We start from the raw sequence: 18,885 nt of genomic DNA, 5'->3' as shown, positions 1-18,885 counted from the left end.
CACCATCACTAGACCTGACACCACTCTATTTCTTTTTGGGGGGCTATTTTAAGAATATTGTCTACCAGGAGAATATTTGGGGTACAGCTCGCTTGAAAGCATGTCTCCTGGATGCATGTGTTAATGTAACACCAGTGCTAAGAGATGTACTTCATGATTGGCAGGAGCATGTGGAGAAGTGATCCCATGCCGTGGCTGTGCAGTCTAAGGCATCAGGCTTTGGACTCCGGTTAAGTTACACTTGCTGGTTTGAGTCTCGTAGAGGGAAAGTGTAACAACTTTTCTCCTGAGATTTCTGTGAGTGTATGGGACCAATGGTCACCTACCATCATGAGGAAATTGGGGTAGTGTAACCTGGTCATGGAAAACCTACAACAATGACTGGGCGTTCATCATGCTTACCAGACATTACACTGTAGGTTGGATGAACGCCCACATCTGCTGAGGTATGTGAAAGTGAGGCTGGCAGTCTGTATGTAGGCTTTGGCTCTCAAGGGCTGTTGTGCCATGGGAGAAGTAAACTAAAATGCATGGTTCTCATATCGAACATATTTTGTAGTACGTAGAGTACAGTGATGAATGGAACACAACATGGTACAATACTTGTATCTACCTATGTATGGAGATTCATGCATCACCCTGTATTTAGAAAGCAAATGTAAAATATGCACTCACCATTTTAATTTTCGTTCTGGAGGAATATGTTCAATCTGGAAACCACCTTCTTCCAAAACATGAAGTACTGAATAATTTCCAACTAAATGACCTGAAATAAGAATAAGATAGTAAAAAAACATGTACATCGTATCTTCAGTATTTCTAAATCAGAACTAAATTGCAAATTTTATATTACATTATATTACCCCAACATCCCTATATGCCTTCATGGCATGGTGCTAAGCACAGGGGAGCACTTTACCTTTTTTTTACCTTTATATTACATAGAAACAAGTTAAATTTTATGTATAATATGATTCATTACATTGTTTTGACACACACACACCCATATACACAGCCATTGCTTTACAATCTGAGCTACCAAGCCAACTCTGGATTTAGTTGATGCTGTTGGTAGTGCACTGTCATGGTATGACAAAGACCTGGGTTGAATCCTTGTAGCACTTGTATTTTTCTCTAAAATTTCTATAAAGGTACTCTCCAGAATTTAATGTAATATTTTGCCCCACCCTCTGGGTGATATTTGGTACCTGCCATGTCAGCAGTAATTAAAAGGCAACTGATTTTGTGCAGTATTACTTGTTGGCAATATTGCCACATGGGTGAAACAGTGTATGAAGGGGTATTGTAAAGTTTTAATTATCATCCAGAAGTTATTGAGCTATGTGAATGAAATTTGGCCAGTATAATTACTAATCCTTGTGTGTATGATGGTGTAAAAATGTTCGTAGTTAGTTTACTTTTTTGACAGGTGGCAGTAGATGTCAGTAACCTGCAAGATGGAGAAGAGTGAGGTCTGCAGCATGATCAAGTTCCTGCATTTTTAGGATTACAGTGCCCAGCAAATTCATGATGAAATGAAGGCTGTCTGTGGTGATTGTCTGTCATATGACACTGTCGTGAGGTGGAAGAGGAATTTCCAAAGTGGCCACATGTCCCTCACAGACGAGCCAAGAAGTAGATGACCATCACTCATGGACAATGCAGCTACAGTGAAGAAAGTGGAGGATCTCATCCTGGAAGTCCAATGAGTAACTCTCCACATGATCATGCATGCAACTGGTCTTAGTTATAGCAGCGTGTGGAAAATTATTCCATACGAACTCCAAATGTCTAAAGTGTCAGCATGCTGGGTTCTGTGGTCTGTCTCCTTATTGACATTGCACCTGCTCACTCATCTCAAGCTGCTGCCGTGGAAGCAAGGCAATGTGGCTATGATATCTCGCCGCATCCACACTATTCTCCCGATCTCGCCCCAAGTGACTTTCTCTTGTTCCCTGAAATGAAACATTCACTGTGGGGTCGGCAATTTGACAACACAAATGTTGTCATGCAAGAGGTGGGACATGAGTTTTGATGCAATCTGAGGACTTCTACAATGATGGCCTGTGGAAGGTCAAGAAACACTGGAGAAGTGTGTGCAACTGCATGGTGACTATGTAGAGAAGTCTGAAGGACCACAACTTAAAATAAAGATTATGATTCATTTAGTTCATGGTGATTATTAAAACTTACAGTACCCCCTCGTATGTAAGAAAATCAGATAAAGTCAGGTTTTGCCCAGTAGTTCAGTTCTGCAATAACACAGTACACAAGAAAGCCAGGTTTGAGTACATGTTAAATATGAATTAATTTTGCTAAAGTTTCTGCAAGACGATATGAGTTTCACAGGATATTTCCAAATTTACATTATTCTAGCAGTGGCGATTCCTCCATGTAGGAAGTGAGGAACTTCCTACAGTTTCATTTATACTTATTTCCAGTTTTCTACTTTTTAAGAGTTTAATGAGCATTATAAAATTTTATTATATATATAATATTAACTTACGTTTTGTGAGTATCGAGGTAACTCCTGCAATGTTTTGGAGCGCAACTGCTCCCTTCCTAAGGCTGCTCATGTTTAGGTTATGTATAAATCATAACCACATCGAACTCTCCATAGGTTCAGGATATAGGATTGGTAAAAGGTGTATGGTTAAAAAGTTTTAACATTACAAGGAGCAGTTTCTAATTGGGAAAACGACATGGTAGTTTGACGTGTACCTGTAATGGGTTTTAGATTTTTACTGTTTTTTAACCATACAACCTTTTACCAATCCTATATCCTGAACCTATGGAGAGTTTGACGTGGTTATGATTTATACATAACCTAAACGTGAGCAGTCTGAGGAAGGGAGCAGTTGCACCCCGAAATGTCACAGGAGTTACCTCGACACTCGCAAAACGTAAGTTAATATTATATATATATTAAACTTGTGAGTAATTCGCACAACCTTCATCATGTATAAAATTTTGAGTGCAATCAAAGTTCGCTACTCGACTGTCAAGAGTCAATGTGCTATCACCTGCTCGCTCCAGATCTGTTGCCCAAAGACCACTGAAGAAGCTTTCTCGTCATCCTACAGGCAGATGGGTGAGGGGCAGTGCAAGGGAGGGCAGGGGGATGTGGGGGGTGGGGGTTGCCCAGTTATACGGTCCACGAGGAAGTTCCCGTGGTTTTGTAAATCAGTGGTGCCAACTCTAGCATAATGATTCTAAACCTAGCAAAATTTGAACTTCGTTGGCACCTAGCACTCTGTGTTTGGCTTAATGGTAAAATCCAGCATCATCTCAAAATCAGGCATCCCTGAGAAACAGAGAAATTGAATTCTAATTAAGATATTTTGAGGAAATATTTATTTCTTAAAAAAATCTCCAGATCTTGTTTGTACTTCTCCAGCAGACTTGTTTCAAACAAAAGGAAGTATTTCGACCAAGGGACAAGCTTTTACAGGCCCTGATCCATCCTCTTGTTTTCATCTTTTCTTTATCCTCCCTAATTTAACAAGTTAGGAACAATTCATAAAAGGAAATCGGTAGAAAGTTGGAGGTCACAAATAAAACGAATGGACGCCATTACCAGTCATGGAATTTTCTTCAACTTCTTTTTAAACCCATTTTATTGAATGGTCGAAATTCCTAATGTTGCTTAACTACAATAAATAATCAATAACACAGTTCACAACTCCAAAATAACAAAATGTACTACAGTCATCAGAAAATTATGATAAAAAATTAATAATAATAAACCCTAGCATAATTTTATCACATCTAGCGTAATTTAAGAGTTGAAACAGCACCTTTTCTTATCAGGAGGTTGGTATTGGCAAAGCTGTTCTCAATCCACACATGACAGGCAGAGAGGGCCTGCATCTAACCTTACAAATCCAATCGCTAATCCAAGGTACAGGCGATACATCTTACTGTGTAATTGAACGCATTTTTGAAAACTTTCCTCAGTCTGTTTACTATAACCTCCTACACCCCAAAAAATCCATGAGTCACCACTGTATTCTAGCACAAGGCGCAAACGCAGTGTTGGATTCTAGGGCCATTTCCACACGGGAACCACTCTTTGCTATCACCAAGTGCAACATTTTGATAGGTTAGTGCCTGATTCTCTTTACCTGCTGGTCAGTGTATATCATGTTCCACTAGTTATTCCTGTGATTTCACACGCAAAGATTATAGACAAATTCTGATAAACTGAATTGCAGCTTGTTACACAATAGCCAAGAACTGTATAAAAATGTATTTTTATAATTCAGTACCATTGCTTTTCTAAACTGCATATTTCCCTCCCAATTAGGCAGTTTCATGTTGCATACTGATAAATAAATAGTCTTGCGTTTTGAGGTTTCATTGCCACAAAACTACATCAGCATTGGCTTTTGGGAGAAAAGTACAACTTGCATTAGGTTACTGGAGTGGCATATTCTCCCATGTTACCTGGTATTCCACCAATAAAGCAACCTTTTCACATATATAGAAAGTGCCGGAAAATTTGAAGTTGTTGGACTTCTGTTTTTGTTTTACTTGATTTGTTGTTTTATTTATATCTAATTAATATATAATAAATATATACAAGTAAGCATTATTGTGGTAAACCAGGTCAAGTTTTCAGAATACATCACTGGATTACTGAGAATAAAATGTTGTAAGTTTATTCTATAATGGATGTAGCTATACACTAAATTGGGCCTGCCAAAGTAAGTCTTTACATTAGTTTAAATGCAAGAAATAGTGGTGGATGTACACATATTTTCTTGTGAGTTTTCAAAACTGACTTTGTGAACTTTCACTGATAGTGTTAAGTTAACAAGCCATCCATACTAGCAAAATGAAAACTGTGCCATTGCTTAAGAAAATGCCACATACAATTCTCCTCTTGTTACAAATTATGTTAATGTACTTACCAGCACCAAAAGCAAAGAAAAAAACTTTATCTGGATATTGCTGCAACAGTTTGCTCACTCTTTCTCCCATTCGCCTATTTCTTTTGTATATAAGCTCTTCACGGAAGTATTCTTCAATCTGCATTGCTTTGCCAATCTCTAATGGAGACAGAGAGCTATTTAACAAGTTAGGCACCTGAAAGAAATGAGTTTGTTAAGCTAACCAAGTAGCAAGTTCCAATAAATCAAAACATTTAAGTTTATGTAATTGTTGTGTATATATTACGGAAGGGACTGACTAATCGGTACTCTATCAATATTGGCCAATATTGGTGTATAGGTATATCTGTAAAATTATTGATAATTTTACAATCTGTTATATCTATAAATATCTTATAATTTAGTGCAATATTTTGCCAGTTTGTTATAATTTCTATGAATATAATCTTTATGCCCTACTTGCTAATAGGGACTTGGACCTACAGTTTAAAGTGGAATCCAAAGATCTTTGAGCTGTGAATTAAATTCTTTTTTTTTGTTTGGTAATATACACTGAAAGGAACACCTGGTGCTTAATATTCAGTGACCAATGATGCGATACCACGTGATGACCACGACACAAGCAGCTCACAGATAACGTGTTGACCTCTCCTCTGCACTGCAGATGGTAACATTCGGCAGTTATGGGAAAACTTAAGCGACTTTGACCGTGGACAGATAATAGGGTCTTGGAGGTGTGGTGCCAGTATCTCGGCAGTAGCCACTCTTGTTGGCTGTTCTAATACCATGATATCTAGGGTGTACAAACAGTGGATGAATCATGGACAGACATCGAGCAGAAGATCAAACTGTGGCTGGCCACGAGTGGTTGATCAGCAAGGCAAGCATTGAGTGTCACAACTGATATCGCAGCAACGACGCTCCACAATGGAACATTTGGCCCACCATTACATCAGCGGCCAGGTACGTTAGATTTCCACAAGAACCATGCGTTGTACCTTGTATCAACTCAGGTTCCACAGCCGTAGACCAACAAGGGTCCCACTGTTGACCCCATGTCATTGCATCAGTGATGTGCACTAAGGAGTAGCTAGTCTAGCAGAGATAGATCAATCAATCTCATATCTCAAAGACTGGAAGGAGCTACTCTAGCTGGCTTTTACTCCACCTCACCAGTTTCACATAGAAATGGCTGCCAGAAGGGAAAGGGAAGATTTCTGCCTCTGCCTCCCTTCCCCTATTGCCCCACACTGCAATGGTTGAAAGGTTGTGGTTTATGGAACACCGGTCTATCTGCTATAGGAACAGATAGGGGTTTGGTTTTCCCTCGATTCCTTTATAAATCCTCTGAAGAACTTGGGGGATAAATTTCTGCAGTACATACGAGGGGCATGTAAAAAAAAGGGGCAAATTGGTTATTACAGAGAATAAAATCAAGTGATTTTTTATTTTTTATTTTGATGCTATACAAGTGCAAACCCTGGCTATTTTTCTACATACTCACCATGATGCTCCAAAAATTTTTTGGTACCATGGAATAAGTTTACGTAGACCCTCTGCGTAGAAATCTGCCGCCTGGAATCTCAGCCAGTCGAGAACTGATGTCTTGAGAACTTCAGTATCATCCAAACATTGCGAAGCAAGCCACTTTTTGAGATGAAGGAACAGAAAGTAATAACTTGGGGCAAGATTGGAACTGTATGGTGGGTGATTAAAACGTTCCCATCGGAATTTTTGAATTGTCGCAACAGTATGGTCAGCTGTGTGTGGGCAGGCGTTGTCATAAATAAGCAGAATTTCAGACAGTAACATTCCTCTTTGCCGGTTTTGGATGGCACGTCGCAGATTAGACAGTGTTTGGCAATACACATCTGCTGTGATAGTTCATCCTGGTTCCAGGAATTCCACGAGGATTACACCTTTTTGGTCCCAAAACATGGTTGCCATGATTTTGCGATGTGGTGGTGTTTGCTTGAATTTCTTTGGTTTCTGTGAACCGGAGTGACACCATTGCATGGATTGCTGCTTTGACTCACCAGTGACGAATGATATTCAGGTTTCGCCTCCAGTCACTATGTGAGAAAACAAGTCATCCCCATCCTTCTCCCAGTGGGCCAAAAAATCATGTGCTCATTTTATTCTTTCATCTTTGTGTTTGTCAACATTTTTGGCACCCACCTCGCACACAGTTTGCAATAACCCAGATTGTCTGTTATAATTCGGTCCAATGCTTCATCAGACACCTCAGGAAACTCCTTGTCTAGATCAGTAATGATGAAACGGCGATTGGATCGCACTTTCTCATCAACACATTGCACAAGGTCATCCGTCTGAATCGTCTGAATACTAGGCCTGCCGCTCCATTTGTTATCATGAACATTTGAACGTCCTTCCCGAAAAGCACAGCACCAATGTCTTACCTTTCCTTCACTCATTACTGTTGGTCTGTAAATGGCACACAATTCCCGATGAATGTCAGCTGCACTCAGTCCTTTTGCATTGAGAAATCTAATCATCGACTTCGCCTCGCATTTGGCAGGATTTTCTATTACAGCATCCATTTCACTACTCGCACATATGCACCTCCACACTGAGTAATATACCTCTGTTGCAGGCACAGAATACTAAAGCATGCTTCCATGCATGTGCAGCTTCGTCAGTGTTGCCAGTCCGAAGTAATAAATTATCGGCTCTTTTATTTGACATGTGTCTCATACGTTCTCTGTATTTACATCACAACTTTATACGCGTTGTATATAATATGTATGTATAATGTGGAATGTGAAAATATAGTTTTATTGTTTATGAAATGGGAACGTATTATGTGCAGACAAAAATACTTGGAAATGTTATGCTTTCTTTTATTTTTTTCAAATATGGAAGATATAATGATCAAATAACAAATATTTGCTCACGTTCTCTCTCTCTCTGTCTCATCTTAGTAGTGTTTTATTTAAATATACTAATTTCTTGGGCTCCAATAAAAAAAATGAGAAATGGTCATAAATATGGATGTATTCATTTGGGCAAGAGAACGCCTATTCTTATTGATGTTGTTGATTTGTTTCATTTTGCTTTGCTTTTCTGCCACATTTGGTTATCGCTGAAATGAGGATGAATGATGATATGATGAAATTGATGAAGGGATCTCACAAAGAACATCCATGTCCAGGCCGGGATTTGAACCCATGACGAGCACAAATTCTTGTTCCTATGTTTGGTTTGCTTTCTTTAAGTCCACTTTATGCACAGTAAGGCTAATCGGGACTGGACCTACAGTTTAAAGTGGGATCCGAACCACTTGTGCCTCCACCGGGTATCGAACCCGGGACCCCTTGATTACAAGGCAATGATGCTACCACTGCGCCATGGGGGAGGCCCTCTTGTTCCTATGTGTTGTACTCTGCAGTGAATAATCGAACAATTGAGAATGAAACAATGTATCCCAGAACTTAAGAAAGAAAATGAATATTATTGAAGAAACTACAAGAAAGTGTATTTTGTTACCAGTTTATCCCCCCTTTAATATATTGAATTTTTGCTACCTTCCATCTCATTTTATATAGCTATATAGATTTAATAGTAATAATAAGTAGCTAAAGAGTTTATGGAAGTCATGAGGGACAATCATGAACAGAGAACTCTTGACTCCTGATTGTGCAGTGCCTTGCAGATGCACTGGGAAGAAAATATTTGTACTTTTCTTTAACACTGCTCTTCCATCACTTTACCTAATTTCTGTCATGACGATGAACATAGATTCAATTAAGCAGGTGAAGAGTGGATACACTAATGAACACGCCAAATCTATTTGCCTACTTCTTTATTAGGCATGGTGCAACAGCCTACCTAACAACTGCAGGCCTTGCTCCCACCTGTTCTTACTCACTCACTCACCCAAGGTGGAAGATCATTCAACCAGTTACAGGGTGACAGTTATTGTTGTAGGTTTCCATGACTGGGTTACACTACTCATTCGTAGCTCCCCAATTTCCTTATGATGGTGGGTGGCCACTGGTCTCATACACAGGCCGAAATCTCAGGAGAAAATTTGTTAGCTTCCCCCAGGAGACTCAAACCTGCGGGCATCCCGTAGCTGGAGCCCCAAACATGATGCCTTAGATAGGCATGGAACAGACATGTAATATTGCATTGTGAATATTAGAGTGCTGCAGGGAGAGCACTTTGCTCGAGTGCCAAATAGTTCGCATGGACGATGCTAGATAGCATACAGAATTTTGAGCTGCTTTGCTGAATCAAATAATGCTCAAAGAGGTAAAACGAGCAGTATAAACTCGAAGCCCAGTAGTACATGTATATCTGTAATTTGTCTGTGGTAGTGGTCTCTCAAATATGGATCGTGAAGTGAAAGAAGCAATCAAATTGAAACTTAAGTGAACATAGTCATCTCCATGCTAAAATGTAGTTTAGTCTATCTTACCAATACACAATGATATATGGAAATAAAATAGATGATTGTGGGCTGAAACTACCAAGGTGGATATTTACATATATGTGTCTACAATTATTGTCACATTAAAATGATATTCCACTGCATATGCTTGAGGGTGGAAGGCTTGAATGAGTATGAGCGAGTGAAAGTGGTTCCGTGCAGTACTCTAGTGTATATACAAATGATTGATATAAACAATGAAAGTATGAAATGTGTCAGTATCTTCATTTCTACTGTTATATTCATGCTGCACATGATGATGAAAAAAATGATTATGGCGATTTCCTGCATGGTAACCAATACCATGAAATGAATTATTGCATTCAATTCTTTAATTTTGTTTGTTTTAGTGGAAGTTTTTAAACAGTTTGTTCCTTAGCATACCAAATTCTAGACTATTTGATCTGCAATGTTTGTGCAGTCATACTTTATTCATAACTAAGAATATTAAAATGCTACTTATTTCTAGGATTTTACCACAGAATTGTTGCATTAGCTGCTAAAGTTAGTTCATGCAAGTTTTGAATTGAAAGCATCACTATATTGAACATCACTATTGATCAGAATTGAAAAGCACTTACAATCAAATGATTACCAATGCTATAATAGGAACACTATTATAGATCTTGTAGAAAAAAAAGTAAAACAAAATTGTCTATACCTGCTTTGTAACCTGGTTGAAGATCACAGCATTTAAATCACCACAATTATAGTGTTTAACAAGGTCATCAGTTGTATATGGATTCTGTGCTTCTCCAGATCGAATACTCTCCTGCCTTTGAAGTGTTTGGTTCAGTGCAAAGACAACCTATAAACATAATAAACCAATAAATTGAGATGTATATGCATCAATCTTAAATTTACTTTTTGAACTTGGTGTATTATTATCCTGCTGTTGCTGATAAATATATTTTGAAAGCATTACTTTGTTTCACGATTTGTAAAGCTGTCAGTAATGTCGATGTTCAGGGGTTAAACCAAACGTAGTGTCCCCAGCACTGGAGAGCGCTGGAATCTGGCTGTGTTCCACCTCACGCCTCACTCATCTCAAATAACAATGCCAGTGTTGACAACTACCAAATAATTTACACGACATTTGCCGTGAGTTTCCATATTCCATACAAACAAATTCAATAAACTGATGTTTTTTCGACAAAACTTATGTAGAAAGCAATGAAACTCTTTTTTTGAGACCTGCAAATAGCAAAAAAGTTAAGTCTTAAATGCTATCAAACTCGAAATACTATTTTTATTAATATGATACATAATTTTTAAAATAGAACCGGCATATTTTCTTCTTGTTGTAATGACCTATTATTCCAAAGCTGAACTAATTTTAAGCTTCAAGTCAGTTATTTTACTCTCCTGTGAACAATAATTTTTGAAACGAGGTTGGTATTACTTTTCTGTTAGTTTCGGAGCTTTTCGGAACATTTCTCCAATTGTGTGGGAAGAACAAGTTGTTGAAGTGAGTGTTCTCTTTTGTTTGGTGTGTTGCGAATTTACCAAATCAAACATATTTCAAATTGTGTACGGGAAGCTGTAAGTAATAGCAAGTATTTTATTACATCAATAACGTGATCAAGAATTTTAAACTAAGACGCATGCATTTCTTTCCTAGAAAAGCTGGGGAAATGGGTTGTATGCATTTATCCCCCCACCCCACTTTCAGAGTACTGCATTGCTTGCCTTCTTCTTAAGACCATGCTTCGCCACTGAACTACATAATTAATTGCACAAGGAATTTTACAAGGTGTTTGCATGGGTATGTGCACTCATGTAGAGGTATATCATTATTATAACTCCCAAATCCCACCTGCAGTCCTAGCAATATAAACATGTTGGTGTTCCTGGAAGAACAATATACTGTGCAGTTATTTGAACCTATATACAGTCTACAATATCGTAAATATCTATCCGAGATATTGGTACTAGTTATACTAGTATTAAATGGGACCATTTTATAAGTGCTTCATACATACATCACAAAATTCATGAATTCCATCACCCACTTATCTCTATATATTTTTTAAAAAATTATAGTCTTTGTCTCCAATGTTTTCTAGATCATAGCTAAACATTATATCAGTAATATTTTGAAACATATTTACTCCTTTAATATTTCTAATGACAAGTTTCTTTATATTAAACTTACCTGAGACATGTTGAGTCCATTTAAAGGAAAACACTGTTCATGTACCCGTTCAACAGCTCCTGTGGTTTTATGAACTTCTGAGGCTTTCTGTGCCAAATACAAGTCTAAAACTGGAATGCCTCTCGATTTAACATCACTTTCTGTGAGGGAATTCACCATAAGCATCACCCATACTGGACGCTTTCTCTGCCAATTGCCTGTAATAGCTGTGAAAAGATACTCAGCATATACACCTCGACCACGCTGATCCTGTGTCATCCATGATGGAATCATAAGCTTCACATAGTCCAAGTGATTTTTAAGGCGCAGGAAAAGTTCGTGAGGAAGAACATCTGCTAGATTCTCACCATTAGGAAGCAATTGGCACTTGGAGAGCGCAGATATTGTTTGAGAATCTGTGAGGTCCAATTCAAAAAACACACTATCTGACTGATTGAAAGCCCTTTTTGCATTTTCAGGTATTGAATTCCACACTCGAGTGTAGGGTACATGGATGGTGCCAAAAAAATATGAAGGTGGAACGCGCTTCAGTCCCCATAGAAATGAAAGAGGTTTCTTAGTCTGAAATTTAAAGAAAAAGAATCATTAGCTTATTCTCTCATTCATATTTTATTCTAACAATGTCAACTTTCCAATCTAACAATGTTGTTTAAAACTGATCACACCGTCACAATGGTGTGATGTTCCATTTCATTTAGGGAAGCAAATAATCCATTGTTTTCTTCATAAGTAATTTATTTTAAATACGGAGAAACTAGTACTCACTTTATCTGCAAAACTGTTTTTATCCTTCTTTGTTATATTAATTTCAGTGGCCACTGCCACCATCCTCGTTGGAACTTGTTGTACTGTTAATAGAACAAAGAAAGAAAAAAACAGTTTTGCGGATAAAGTGAGTACTAGTTTCTTCGTATTTATCTACTACCGTGTCTCTCTTCTCTCAATAATGAATAATTTCTTTTGTGGTAAATATGTAACATGATCTAATTACAGCAGGTTATTTCTCATTCTTTGATAATGTAGTTCATCATTGCTTTACTTGCTGAATTATATACATAGTACATTCTTAACTAAACACACGGCCGTGAAATTAGGCGGGTGGCAGAAGTTTGCGCTGTTGCCACATTGGAGCACAACCCCGTGTGTTCGGAGTTTTAAGAGAATGAAAAATCTCCTTGTGGAGTTGGTCTTTGTAGTCCATGTGGTACAAACTGACAGCATTTGCTCGAAAGGTCAGGGATGACACAAAAGTACCCCGAAGAGAGATCAATTTGACACTCGAACTAGGCAATGCAGCCCAGTTGGCATTGCCACACAGTGTGCAGGAACCAGAGACTTTTGTCCCACTCTCGCTTTGCCCTTCCCATATGTGGCACCAGCGCAATCCTGCCCAGCCACCTATTTTCATGGCCATGCATTTAGTATATTTTATTTAGTTCTTGCTGATGTAAGTAACTTGAAGTTGCTTAAGTGCCAGATTGTGATTCCAGACCACATGACAGTTTACCATGTGATTATGAAAGTGGGTCCTTAACAGCCCAGTGAGCATAAAGGGGTTAATTGCAATAGGTTCCAATGTAAGTGGGTCTACAAGGGAATGTAACTCAGATGGTAGAGCTCTTGTTTGGCCTGCTATAGGTACAAGGGGTTTACAGCATTACCTGCAGATGATGACATCATTACTAAGAGCTGCAGTCTGAACCTCTAAGATGGTCTTGATTTGGTCCCCGGTTACCTTCCATAATTTTCTGGCATCACTACTGCTCTCCCTTCAGTTCAAAGGCTGGTTGGTGATGCATTTGCACAACATATGTACTTCTTTGAACAAAAATAATAGTTATTATGCGTTTCCAGTGTAGTAATTGGAAAACTTTGTTACTTCCCACAAAGCATCGTGATATTATATAAATTATGTACAGGGTGGTATTTGATCAGGAGATGAAAGGGAATTCCCCCAGCTTCTTCAAAAAGAAAAAAAAGTTACTGGAATATTCCCCACTGGAAAATTCTCAAGTACCACACTGATTATGTAGTCTCTCCCCCCAAGTGTAAAAAAGAATAGCAACCAGAAGGAGGATGCAGTAATCAGAGGTGGGGAAATTCATCTCAACACCCTTGAAATGCCTCCAAGTGTGTTTGTAATTTGTATGATTCTTACATTTGTTAATGAAGGTCAGGTCCACTGTTAGGGGTGTGCGATGCATGCCACCCCCACAGAGCTTCGCGCTTCCGAAATATTTATATAATGTTATTGAATCTTGCATTCACATTAATTTATTGTGCAAACGGGATCACGTTGGAATAGAAGATAGAAAAGCTATACTAGCTATAGAGCACCATTTATAATACGCTAAATCTGGCCCCCGTGGCAGAGTGGTTAGCACACGTGCTACGATGCCAGATGTCCTGGGTTCAAATCCTGGCCTAGGCATGGCTGTTTGTGAGTGTCCATTCATCAATTTCATCACATCATCACTCATCCCCATCTTCGCAAATTAGCCAAAAGTGGCACAAGAAGTGAAGTAAAATAAAGCAAATCAATAATAAGCTAAAATACTGTTTGAAAAAGGAACGGAAGTTTCAATTGGGAACTGGTAAAAAATAATTCTGAAAAGAAAATTTCCTCAGGAATACAGTTCAATTTTTTGTTTGTGACCCCAATCTTCTACAGACTTCCTGTCATTAATTATTATTTGAGAGAGTACAGGCACGGCAATTGTTTGAAATAGTCGCCCTACGTCCCTTCTTATTTCTGGCACTGGATACTTCCTTTTTACCTTCAATGTCTCTACTTTCGCACCTCTCCCTGGGTGTCTTGAGAGCAGATGAATAAAGCTGGAATTTCTAAGGGGGTCACTGATACAGCATTTTTTACTTGTCCCTAGGTTCGTTAAACTCATTACATAAATACCAGAGGCATGGCGTGCATGTAACCGGTGTTATCGCAGGTAACAGCAAAATGTAAAAGAATTAAAAAGTTGTTTCAATAAAATAACAACATTTTTTAAATACGTTAACCTACAGCATTGCAGTTGAGTTGAGTGTATATTGCAGAGCAGTGGCGTGCCAAGGGGGGGGTTGGTGGGAGTTATACCCCCCCTTTTGGATCAGCATTTCTAAAAAAAAAAATAGAACGTCAAAGACAGGAAAATATGGCAGAATGAGGACTGACTACATAAAAGAAACTACACATAACTCCTCCCTTTCAAAAATCCTGGGCATGCTACTGTTGCAGAGGACATTTTTTCTGCAGCCGACAGAAGCAAAGAGGGAGGCCGTACCGCTACCCTCAAGAGATAACAAAAGGAGAGTGCGCCAATGCAAGGGAAGAGCGGGGAAAGAAGAAAAGAAAGAAACCTGCGCAGACCCGCGACTCCTGTGCACCCTACTCCCACGAGGAGGGGAGGGGGAGAGTGGACCATGCTTCCTTATGGCCCGAGCTGAACGGAAGAAAGAAAAGCTGTGTGGGGACTTTTCATGCAAGGTTTTTTTTCCTTGTGGTCACTCTATATGAGGTTATTTATATGCCTGTTTAGGGGCCCAGTTACCGGTCAGGCCTGCCGGACACATTGGATTGGCAGAAAAGAGCTAAATCTCACCTAAAACGGGGATACTATTTCTCTGAAGCAACTAGAGCTAGACTGTAAAGTCAAGGCTGGATTTAACTACAACTGAGACCATTTACGTAATAGACGAAAAGATAAGTACCTGGTGCGATTTGTGATTTGGACAAACCTTGCTCCAAAGAACTAAGTTGGCAACAGTAGTATGTACAGAAAACTTCCCTTCAACCGCTGGAGGAGCAGAATTCTGTCGTCTACTCACCGCACAAACGTCAAACTGACCCGAGAAATGTGTGGTTCTTCTTCCCCTTTCCACTTCTTTGCAAAGAAACAGAGAGTGATATTTCTTTCTAGGAGTGATTGTGGCTAAATCACTGAGCGGATTGCAAAAAAAGGATGAAATGAACAAAAATCTACATCGAAGACATTCTTTTTTGGGGGAAGGGGTGATGATAACGTCCGATAGCCGGTAACACTTTTGAGGAAGTCACGCCACGCCACTGATGGATACATAACATGAATGTATAACTTGTGAACTGGCAGTATTATGCTTAGGGAATTAATTTTATTTAAAAGCATTATCTTGGAGGTGATTACATACAGTTTATTATATACTGATATTATTTACATATTTACAGATCACATCCACAGGTGCATTGTTCAAATCCATGAAACACTCTCCAAAAATTGACAATGGCTTGCACCATTGGTACTTTCATTAACTCTACAAACCTTCTAGCTAAACTAGTAGGGAGCATTTTATTTCTGATGCATCTTTACTCTAGCCTGCTAGGCATTGTGATTTGACTCAGAAATATTCCATATATGCAAAATCTCTTCTAATGGGAAACCTGGGGATTTCAAACAGGGGTTCGCTTGCACCAATGTTAACTTGTAATTTCCATAACAATCATTTAGCCACCATAAGCAGACTAAATATCGAAGATTCGAGAGACAAAGGTGGTTGGCCTCAGACACAAAGGCCCTCATCATTGTAAATCTGGGTAAAAACTGTTCTGTCGGTTATGCAAAACTGGCGTTTTAATACTGGGGAGGCTGGCAGTTGAATCCTCCCTAGCAGACCTGGAATGTTCCACTGCAACAGTCCTTTTCAAACTGAAGCTCCCCAATTGGTTAGCTAAGCATAGGGGAATATAATATTCAGCAATGCACAATTAAATAAGATTCATGTACAAAGCCGCGGTAGCTCAGTCGTTAGGACGTCTACCATGCAAGACACCCAGGTTCGATCCCCGGCGGGGGAGAACCAGGATTTTTTCCACCTGTTCAAGCTGCTCCAGCGCCCAGCCAGCATTGTACAAAGTGGGTACCTGGAGGAAACTCTGGGGGGTAAAGGCGGCCAGGGGCATGGTGCTGATAACATCACCCCCACCTTCGGCTGTGATCAAGAAAGTGTGGGGCCTAACTCCACACCCCCTATATGCCTTCATGGTGTGGTTCAAAGCACAGGGGAGCACTTTACTTTTTTTTACATATACACAAACATGCAGTTACATATATAAACACACATATAAAAATAGCAAGTATCCCTTTTACCTAGTAGCTGGCCAGCGGTTAATTAAATACAATAATAAAGTAGAGAAAGTACAGCAGAACCAACTAGGTCATGTAAAGAGTGAAGAGGATGGCTGGAATGCGCATAGCCAAAGCTTTATACGATGTGAAAATGCAGGGGACAAGACCAAGAGGAAGACCTAGAAAAGTGTGAGAAGATGATGTAAAGAGAGCTGTGGAAGTTAGGAGCAGCGACTGGAAAGAAGTGCAAGATCTAATGCAGGACAGGGACAGATGGCGATCCTTCTGGAAATCCTTTACACCGCAAGGTAGAAGAGGACGGATTAAGTAAGTAAAAAAATCAGTAAAAGTTGAGAGACACCAAATTTGAGGGTGTGTTGCCTCTGCGCTGTTGAGAAAAGATAAAAGATAGACCGTGGCAGAAAACACTGTCCCGGTTGGCGTATTCCCTTTGTGTTAAACATATCTGCAGCTGAAATATATATAATGATCTGGAGATACTAATTTTTACTTTCTTAAAACCCATCCCATAGAAAGGAGGTTTGCAGATTTTACCAACAAGTTTCAATTTAGTTCATTATAGTTTGAAAAGGTAGTGTCTGCGGCTGCCATCCAAGTATTTTCTGTACAATGTATGTAAAAATCTGCTATTAGAACCAATAGCACTCACGAACGGTGAAATTAACTGGAGCCGCGGTGGTTCAGTAGGTGGTGCATCGCACTGCCATGGGGGAAACCTTGGTTCAATTCCCAGGGTGTGATCTAAGATCGGAATTTTTCCGGCGTTTTCCCTTAACAAAAAGACTCTGAGGTTCACCCATCCTCAAATAAATGAGCTCCTGTAGAGTAAAGGGGACCGGAGTGCCGAGCGAGAATGCGTGAGGCCCTACCTCCACATTCTCCTATGTACCTTCAGGGCACAGGTGCAACGCACAAGGGGAATTGAAGACTTGGCTACACGAAAGGCAAGAGGTAAATTGTATATGAAAGTTAAACTGGATGATTCTCTTTATTGTATTTGTGTATTCCCTAAACGAATTACCTCTACCATCCACACCATCTGAAATCTTCATTTTTCATAATATATGTGTGTACTATACGTATTTCTTTCTCTTCACAGGGTGAAGTAGAGTATTTCTCAGTGGCAGGGCCGCGGTCCGGTACTGCGACCTGGCATCAATTATGAGAGAGGTTCTCCTGATATACCTGTGTTCTCCTGAAGTGTACGGCTTGCAGTCCGAACTGGCAACCACCTGGAAAGATGGCCTTTCGTTCGGGTTTCCATTGTGATAACAGAGAATGCTTTTACGACAGTGTCGGTGATGAATCAAACGATCTAACCGGGACGTGCGTTCCTTCCCGCCACCCAACTTTGGAGGTTGACGGTTGGGCCTTTCCCGAGTTAGGGCCGGAAGAGTGAAGCGACTTGCAGCCAGAGCTGGCAATGACCTGGAAAGATAGCCTTTCATTCACGTTTGCTGTCGCCTACAGCGATGTCCGTGGAAACTGTGGGCTGTCACTGCGATGGGTGTCGCCACGTTCAACACACTTATTTACTCCGTTGAATAAATATCTGTATAAAATCGGTTTCGCAATGTGAATTGACAATTATAATGGGTTTTAAAAACAGCTGCAAAGAGTTTCAAAACAAGACCAAAAGACCAAGATCGTATTTGTGGGACTGCCAATACAAAAAAAAAAGTTGTTTCACAAATTGATAGGATCATTTTTTGGCCGAATTAAAAAGTCTGAAAAATTGGAAGTGTATTTAAAGCATTTCTGCTTCCACTGTATTTATATTTCGTCAAGTTTGAACAACAAGTATTTTATCTATAGAATTTCAAAGAGAGCGGTCGTTTGGAAAACACCAAAAACCGGCACTATTTTTTGTTCTCACGACACAGATTTGAATAAGCTAAATTTTGACTTAACTCGTTTTTATGTACAGGGGCGCCGACTTGTCAAAATTATTGGGGGGCTCTGATCACTGAAATAAATTAATGAATGACTCACTCTCTCCCTTTTTTAAGTTTTGGCCTCGGTGTTCGGAATCTCATAAAAGCCCATGAATTCCTTAAAAATATCAAAATTTTTATTCACAGTTCGAATGCAGAATATTAATTGTCCACGGATGGATATGTCACAAGTTTTGTCAAACATAATAGCAAAATATTAACGGCTTTTAATATCTGCTACAACGGAGCGCAAAACAGATCTCCCTAATATATGAATGATCTCGTTCTGAATGTCATGTGAGAGCCATTTGTAGCCCGAACGTCCCATCCA

At 39.4% G+C, this 18,885-nt stretch overlaps 1 protein-coding gene across 2 annotated transcripts in view; it reads right to left on the bottom strand.

Moving 5' to 3' along the window:
• The window catches only part of LOC145984229 (metalloprotease TIKI2-like), a 52,746-nt gene that overhangs the window by 5,832 nt on the left and 28,029 nt on the right, over positions 1 to 18,885 (bottom strand). For both annotated transcript variants that reach the window (XM_083117801.1, XM_083117802.1), the window contains 4 exons: positions 11,501 to 12,061; positions 10,007 to 10,153; positions 4,914 to 5,088; positions 676 to 766 (listed from right to left, as the gene is read on the bottom strand). In XM_083117801.1, the coding sequence (XP_082973927.1) occupies positions 676 to 766; positions 4,914 to 5,088; positions 10,007 to 10,153; positions 11,501 to 12,061 (974 nt within the window). The remainder of the gene's footprint in view (positions 1 to 675; positions 767 to 4,913; positions 5,089 to 10,006; positions 10,154 to 11,500; positions 12,062 to 18,885) is intronic.

Source organism: Lepisma saccharinum, chromosome 2, assembly GCF_977018435.1.
Source record: "Lepisma saccharinum chromosome 2, izLepSacc3.1, whole genome shotgun sequence".
Taxonomy (NCBI): Eukaryota; Metazoa; Arthropoda; class Insecta; order Zygentoma; family Lepismatidae; genus Lepisma; species Lepisma saccharinum.
The sequence above is the reverse complement of the archived record's forward strand: the minus strand, read 5'-3'. Positions and strand labels throughout refer to the sequence as shown.